Below are 8,554 nucleotides of genomic sequence, written 5' to 3'. Positions count from 1 at the left end.
ATGAGCAAGTCGCAAACAGATATTTCATATATGGAATCAAAAAAATTTTAAATTAAAAACTGTAGCAAATGGGAGAGCTTACTAAACTGTAGCAAATGGGAGAGCTTACTAAATATTGAGTTACCATGGAATAGAATATGGATCCAAGTTTATTTTTTTTTCTTCATGCAAAGTGGAAAATTTAACACGATGTTATTTATAAAGAAAACAAACTGTCTCTTATGAATTTATCTGACGGTAAATGTTGAAAAATCTTAGACTCTGATTTTTCTAATTTTCAATCTACTGCACTTTACAAGCAATTAAAAATAAATTGATCAATACTGGCATATTTGAAACCAAATGGGCAATTTAGAAATATTGTAAATTATACACGTCAACCAATACCTAGTTTAAGAAAATTGTTTAATGGTATAAAATACCAATTTCCATAAAAATGTAGAAATAAAAACGATACCGAAATATTTGTAATTTGTTTGAATATTATCTTCAATGTAAGGGACGCAACTCAATTAAAAATCTAGCATTAATATATAAAGAGTTAATTCGCTTTTCACCTTTGTCACCAGAGACAAAGCTAACAAAGGGATCAAATGTACACCCATTAAGTTTAATTTGCTACAAAATGCCATTTTTTTCACTTTTTGATAGGCATGAGAGATATTTCAGTGGAGTATATAGGACCTGCTTATCTCTGTTATCTACATCTTTGATTTATCACATTATCTGTACTATTTCTAATTTTTCCTTTTAATTCATACTATGCAATCAAATGTATTTTTGCTGGGAAGAAAAAAAAAGAAAGAAGAAGAAGAAAAAAAGACATACATTAAAAACATGACCCTTTATATGTTATATGTACAGATGCTGCATGGTGTCAGTTTAGCATGTTAAATGGGTACTATTGAATAAAAGTTTTCTCATACCCCGATACTTTGTGATATTTAAAACCTACGAATCAGGCCTAATCATGATGGATTCGTTAACCACCTATAAATTAAAGATATATATTTTCTTTACAAAATCACCAATTATTTCAATATGCCATGTATATCATAAAAAGCGGCCAAGCAACATAAGCTTCATTTTATTGATCACAGTTTAAGCACAAAGGGGTTCATCTGCAGCTTAGTCAACGGTTCAAGTTATGTTAAAAAAAACCTTGTTTCAAAGCAGACAAATAATGTTACCACTGGCGCATTCATATCCAGTTTAAACATAATTATCCAGCCTCCATTTTGCAACTTCTACTATATAATTGTAACCATTACCGGTACAATATGTGTAGAATGAATATGAGTCATGGTTATGACCTGGTCCAGCCACAAAAACCTGTGTTGAAAGACAGACACCTTTACCAGTAAGCCACTGCTCCATCTGATGTTAGGGACATGTCAATGCAGTGAAATAATACAATGGAATATACAGGTACATGTTGCAAAGCAGTGTTGTTACAAGCAATCAGAATGTCACTTATTCTTTTTGTGTTGACATTTTCATCCATCTTAATTATGGATGAACGACTGGCATTCAATTATGCACTCTATCCATAAATTGAAGACAACATTTCATACTTGATAATGATTGTCAGTTAAAAATTTGTATAAAGAAGGCATAAATATTTAAAAAAGTTTATTTTCCCATTTTCATGAATATTATATGATATAATGCATCTAATAGTATATAAGTACAAATTAATAGTATAATATAAAATTGACAAAAAACCGATGGCCATTCTATGAAATAAAGCACAAGTAAGATTACTAATAACATAAACATAAGCTGGGTAAAAAATACCACAAAATTGTATAAAAAGTGATATTTGTGCATATTGTGTAGATATCAAACTTAAACAGAGAATAAAAAACAAATATAAACAAGAAAATCAGCAAAGCAATATAAAACTAACATGAAGTATAACAAATAGATGTACTAAACAGAGCAAATATCATTTATTACAACACTCTCAACCAAACAAAGTATAAACAAAAGAAAAAAAAACAATGAGAAATAAAAAAACAAGTAATAATATTGAAAAAAAAACTAAACAGATCTTAAAATTATAACACAATCAAACTTAAAGCTACATTATAAGAAGTCAAATGTATAAATTTGAGTTTAAAAGCAGTACTATACATTGTATATATTCGTAACCTTAGGAATCCTAAGAGATCATTAATTTTATTATCAAATATTCATCATTTAAAAACACAATGCTGCTACATATAATTTTTCATTTTGTTTGTGTACATGGAATGTTTTTTCGTGTATAATCAATGCTGCATCAACCAAACTTATATTTATTTTGCCAGGTTTGCCCACATTGCTGATAATAATTAATTTAAGGGATTCACACTACACTTACATAAATTAATGACATTACAGAAAAATAGGAACAATAAATTAAAGTAAAACAAATTAAGGCAGCATTGTATTCAAATCTCGCTTTATCTGAGCTCTTATAATAAACGATAAAAAGTCATTAGATAATACTCATCAACAGAGCTTGTAGCAAGCTTTATGACAATTCTTGTATGAGTTTAATTCTTACAATGCTGGAAATTACAAGTGATTAGCCTTTTTCACCAGTATAGAGCCAAGTCAACATGCACACCCCTGCCTTTTGACTTGGCTATTTACTGTTGACTGACCAACTTCATATTTTGACCTTTATATCCCAAAAACTGATTTTCAAAAATGGAATCTGTACAAGTCTGATTAACAATTTAGGGTTAATGAAAGTTTATATGAAATAAAAACAAAAATAGGACTATATCTATCATGTTGCATTGTTAATATGTCATAAAACATAGAAACTTGATCTTGTATATATAAAATTTGTAAAATGAATGAGGACTAATCTTTTGAGATAAAAATACATATGTGTGGTTTATTGTCATTATGACACCTCATTTTAAACACTTTCAATTTAAAGATATAGGTAATGGTTACAGTGCATAAATATTTAATTACAATATATATTAGAAAGGGTAACAAGGGTAACAACTCTAGCACAGAACATGTCTTGTAATTGTTATATTTATAGAACTTGCATTATGTCTATAATCTTTAATACTACACCTGTAACACCAGTTTTCTGTACAATCAAAATGTAGTTGTAAACTATGACTATTTTATTCATTAATAATTGGTTATCTAATGTCAAAGATATGTTGTACACTAATGGTTTTATGGATGTATGGGAGAATCAAGGTTGTGTTTGTCATAAATCTTTTTTCTGCGAATTTAGGCAACGTGTAATAGATAACTTTTTACAAAACTGGCATTCTACTGGTAGCCCAGTTTTGAATTTGTATAATAATTTGAAGAGTGGGTTTGGTTATGAACATTATTTAGATCTTTTACCAGGAAATCTTAGAACTTATATAAGTAGAATACGTATGTCTTCACATAACTTACTGATACAAACCGGACGTTATGGTGTAAACAGAATTCCTAGAAATGAACGATATTGTATATATTGTAATCCTCGTGATATTGAAGATGAATACCATTTTATATTAGTATGTACCTGTTTTCTTGAAATTCGTAAAAAATACATTAAGAGATACTACTATGTTAGACCAAGTATATTCAAATTTATTGAATTGTTAAATTGTAATAATAAGAAAATATTGTGTAACTTGGCTTACTATATCAGAGATGCTATGGCTAATAGAACATCCATGTCTTATAATATGTAATAATGAATGGTTAATCCTCTATGTAGGAAGTAAACAGAATATTTCATGTTGTATTCTTTATCTATATTTTCATTGTTAAAAGTATGTATGTTAAGATCTATAGCTATATTTATGTACATTAAATAGCCTTCGATCTGAAGGTAGCACTGTTCTAAAAATAGATTTTACCTTATCACCACTACACCACCTGTACTGACTTTCGGACAAGGGATTAGGGAGTTCACATTATACATGATGTTAATCAGGGTACATTTACTTTGTTTACATGCAATTTTTTAAGATATTTAATACAATTGTAGAAAGCAAACAAGTTGGAAATGGAATTTAGTGTGAAAAGAAAAGGGACACTACACACTGTACTTTTTTAAGTTAAATTTAAACATATGTCACAATCTGCTCTGACCTCTATATATACATCTTTACACCTTGTCAATAAAACAAAGTTTAAAAAATGCACCAGTAATTGGCGATGATTTTAACAACAAATATTTTGTGTGAGACATAAAATAAAAAACAAATGTATTTTATTGTCTATACGTAAACAGTGTATGTTAAATCACGGACCTCAATTGTCAATTCAGTTTAAATATACATGCAAGCATGCATGTACGTATACATTATTTCTGATAAAATAAATACTAGAATCGGCATTTTTTATTAGGTAAAATAGGAAAAATGCAGAGTTTTGCTTATTCTAAAATTATTAAAGAATTAAGATATTAATCATTAATCTAATACTCGTAGCACTTTGGTGGATAGATTCATGACATCTCCAATCTACGTATTTATATAAACAAAATTTTGTACGACAGACAGATACTCTTTCATTTTTAGTCCCAATTTCTTAAAATCATGCCATATCATATCACCATTTCTAATTTTGATAAAAAGTGAAACAGAAACAAATTGCCAAGCGCCGGCATTTTTCTCAAATTGACATGCAGGGAAAGTATTGCCCCGAAAGTTATTTCTTTTTCACCATATCATCTTTTTTTAAACCATTTCAATCATGGTTTACGCAAGTTTAACTCCAGATACATCATTTCATTGAGAGAAATGTGAATAAAAGTATTCGTATGTAGATTAACCAGTTTCCTTGTCCGAAACTTATCGCTATGTGGCTATTTTTAGAACAGGTCTCTTATCAGTGACGTATACGATGCTTATCTCAGATCGTTCCTTATGGCATGTGACTATTGTATAGTATATTTAAATTGTACAAATTGTAAGATGATGTACCATGTACAAATCTTGAATAAAATTTCTGTTCTGTTTATTCATTAATATATATACCACTAAAAGGCCAACAAAACAACACAATTTTGGTACTTCATCAGGGATCTATGATTAAAGAACTTGTGAATGAGTAGATGGGCAAACCTTTTGTAACTCTGGTGCATTGTACAGAAATTTGCAATTAACTCATTGACTTTAAAAACCTTGACATCCAATTGATATATATAAAACATACATATAAAAATTGTTAAATGTAAAATAGAGTTAAAGCCTTATGGCCTCTAATGGAAGTCACAGATTCTAAAAAATACTGTACATATGTACATGTGCAATTATGTTTTGACTATTGCATAATTATGAATTTTTACATTTTTAAGAACATAGTAAAAAAATATTTATTTTCTTACAAATAAAAATATATAAAATTTACTGTGGCAGATGGAATGTAACAGCTCATTTATAAGAGACATCAGATGATCACAAAAGTGCATTTTTTTAATCATGAACATATTATAATATACATGTAGAGTAAGAGATTTTTCTCCTTTTAAAATCAATAAAGTACATTTAATGAGTCAATGCATAACAAATGTGAAAAAGAAAGACAGATTGACATAATAATTATGTAATTCAAATAATCATTAAAGAGAAGTGTTAAATTTCATTAGATCATTAATAACAACCTTAATTTACAATAAAATCCCTGCACTTAATACAAAACCTATACAAAATATAACCCCTTGTAACCCTGTGATCTTCTTCGGATTCAATACTAATTAAGCTAAAACTAATTCAACTGACCTCTACATAAACATAATTTTAGGGTGCCTTCAGCTAATATGGGAGAAAATTAAAACATCAAAAGTTTAAATGTGTCAGATGCAAGTTTCCAGTTGCCATTTATTTGAAATAATATTTTTGAGGCATATTGAGCTTGCCTTTATTTACAAGAATAATTCCATTGAAGGACTTTGTTTGTAATTACATGTCAACTAAGTAAATCATTATCTACATAATTTAACTTCCACATCTGACACATTCTTCAAAATTATAAATTGCCATTCAATATGAGGAAAATATTAACATAATTTTAAAAAGAAAATTAATATAAAGACCAGCGTAATATAGTATGTATTCTTTTCTTCCATATATTGCTAAGTTTAAATAACAACCATATTTTGTCCTAAAATGAACAATGTTATCAGAAACTTTATATGTTAAACACTTTAACAAATTTTCTTAACAATCAAAAGTAGTGTTCCTTCTTTACACTTGTATTTCTAACAGTAATTATTTCACTTTCATCTAAATCATCCTCTGTCACTGAGAACTTTTTAGTTCCCTCCAACTGCACAAAACTCCTTGCCATTTCACCAACACTTATCGATTCATCAGCAACCACTTCATGTATTCCACTTCCTGCAGAATGATTTCCTATGTCACCTCCGTCCGTATTATCAGCTTCATCAGATAGACTTGGACTTGCGTTAACACGTACATATCCATCATCAATGTCATTTACAATAAGAGCTACTGCTTCAACTTTTGAACAATATGCCTTCAAGTCTGGAATGAGATCCATTAAATCACTTAATGCTTTACACTTTTGTTTGAGAATGTCCAGCTGAGCATTTTTAGCGAGCAATTCTTTCTGCAGGATTGTAATAATTTCATTATTTTTACTTACTTCTACATCACGTTCTTCCAACTTATTCCTCAAGTCCTTTATCACAAGGTCTTGATGGGATAGTTCTTTTATTTTTGTTTGTATAAATGAGTCTTTTGCAGACAAAGCACTTTGTTGTTCTTGAACAGTACTTTCAAGCTCACTTACTCGACTGTACAATGCCTGTAGGTGTTTGTTTGCTTCCTCTATACTTGTTCTATTCAGCATCTTATTTCAGCACAATAGGTTTTTAATTTTGTAGATTGTTGTTTTTGCTTTTTTCTGCTAAATCTTATAATTTGGTAATTAGATAGACCCATATAAAACCATTCCTGAAAAATACAGCAGAGTTAAAATATAAATAAATATATAATAATTAAGTACATTGTACTTTAAATATAAAGATATTAATAATAATAATAATAATAATAATCAATTCTTTTATTTTATATTTCGGAGATAAGAGACATGACAAAGTCTAGAATTTGACATATCTGAAAAAAGTTTGTTATAGTTTCATATGATGATTTGATTGAACAGCTAGTTATTACAAATAAAAATTTTATTTTATTATATTTACATGCGCAAAATAAAAAATTATTCATTGATATATTTTAGATCTAAAATAACTAATTATTTCGAGTAAACCGTGATTTTGGTGAACTGTTTTCTGATTGGTCGTTTATTTTTAGATTACTGTCGCGCCAATTTTGTACTTCCAGTCATTCAAGCCTTTGTTGTCTAGCTGTCAAGTTTAAGAAAAAACCCAGCAGTCACATCTCTGTTGATCTACATACATATATGTATGCTTACGGTGACTTCAAGATTAAATATCTACTTATAACTTGAAATAATTGTAATGACAGCTTTATTTCTTTTAAGAGTAATCAATTCCCTACCATTTAGTTTTGAAGATTTTGAAATTTGGTGAAAAAATACGTAATAGTTTACATTAGGATGAGTGCTGAATATTGAGTGGTACGCTGCATAATTTACTAAATATACAATGTATAATTATGTTGTAGCTATAAGTTTTTTGGGTTTTTTTATGCGTATTGACTAATTGACATGCTGAACACCTGTGCTTAGGGTGGGATGACAAAAAGTATTGGATAAATTGACTAAAAAGTTGAGGAGTTGTCAACAAAACTAGTTCACCCAACATTCTCTGAAATGAAGCCTGGTGACTACTCTGTAACTTCGCAAGCAATAGATATATAACGAAAATCGCTTTTGATAGTAAATCACTAAAATCGGTTACAAGTAACAGGTTTAAATAAATGTACTATATCACTATGCATATATATACCATGAATGTTTCTTATTTTAACGAAATAATTTGCTTATTTGGGACCCTCAGTACAGTGAAATAAGACAGGCAGAACAGTTTATTTCTATACTGTCATTTCACGTGTTGAATGAAAACTCAACGATAAACATTTGCATGATGATCCCTTAACAAAAATATTCATACCTCAGGGCCAAAAAACCCTTCTTTGTAGAGGCCGAATATAGGCTGCTTCCCCAAACAATCTAGCCTCTTTTTTTCCCCAGTTTGGTCCTTAAAATTCCCCAGTCTTTAAATTTCCCATAGAATTTAGAACAAAATTAAATGATGGTGTTGAATTCAGGTCTTTTACTACCTTATTAGTAATTTCCCAGTGCTTTTTGCTTTTCTAGTTGGAAGAACTTTTAAAAGTTTTTGTTAAATTTGAGACCCCTTTTCCCAAAGTATGCCAAAATCACCCATATTTTCCCCAAGAAAAAGGCTGAGGCCCCTTCCCCAAAAATGGTGTTTGGGCCCTGTACCTGGTCCATACAAAAGTCATAAATAGTATAAAATGTCAATAATTTATAAAATTTGACGTGCTGTCAAAAAGCCGGAACCGGAAATACAGTGTCTGTTGCCATTTATGTCCAATGAAATTTCGCAATAAGTTAGCACTAT

General features: G+C 29.3%; 1 protein-coding gene across 1 annotated transcript; it reads right to left on the bottom strand.

Moving 5' to 3' along the window:
- Positions 1-5,467: 5,467 nt before the first annotated feature.
- Positions 5,468-8,525, bottom strand: LOC132760326 (uncharacterized). The gene is made up of 2 exons (XM_060752280.1): positions 8,416-8,525; positions 5,468-6,938 (listed from the first exon to the last, which is right to left on the bottom strand). The coding sequence occupies exon 2, from the start codon at positions 6,832-6,834 to the stop codon at positions 6,187-6,189; it is 648 nt and encodes a 215-aa protein (XP_060608263.1). The 5' UTR covers positions 6,835-6,938; positions 8,416-8,525; the 3' UTR covers positions 5,468-6,186.
- Between the last annotated feature and the right edge of the window lie 29 nt (positions 8,526-8,554).

This window comes from Ruditapes philippinarum, unplaced genomic scaffold (genome assembly GCF_026571515.1).
Source record: "Ruditapes philippinarum isolate M1 unplaced genomic scaffold, ASM2657151v2 ctg32_1_1_1_1, whole genome shotgun sequence".
Lineage (NCBI taxonomy): Eukaryota > Metazoa > Mollusca > Bivalvia > Venerida > Veneridae > Ruditapes > Ruditapes philippinarum.
The sequence above is the reverse complement of the archived record's forward strand: the minus strand, read 5'-3'. Positions and strand labels throughout refer to the sequence as shown.

Excerpts from the sequence above, each read along its gene's own strand:
- LOC132760326 (XM_060752280.1), bottom strand. The coding sequence starts at position 6,834 with ATGCTGAATAGAACAAGTATAGAGGAAGCAAACAAACACCTACAGGCA.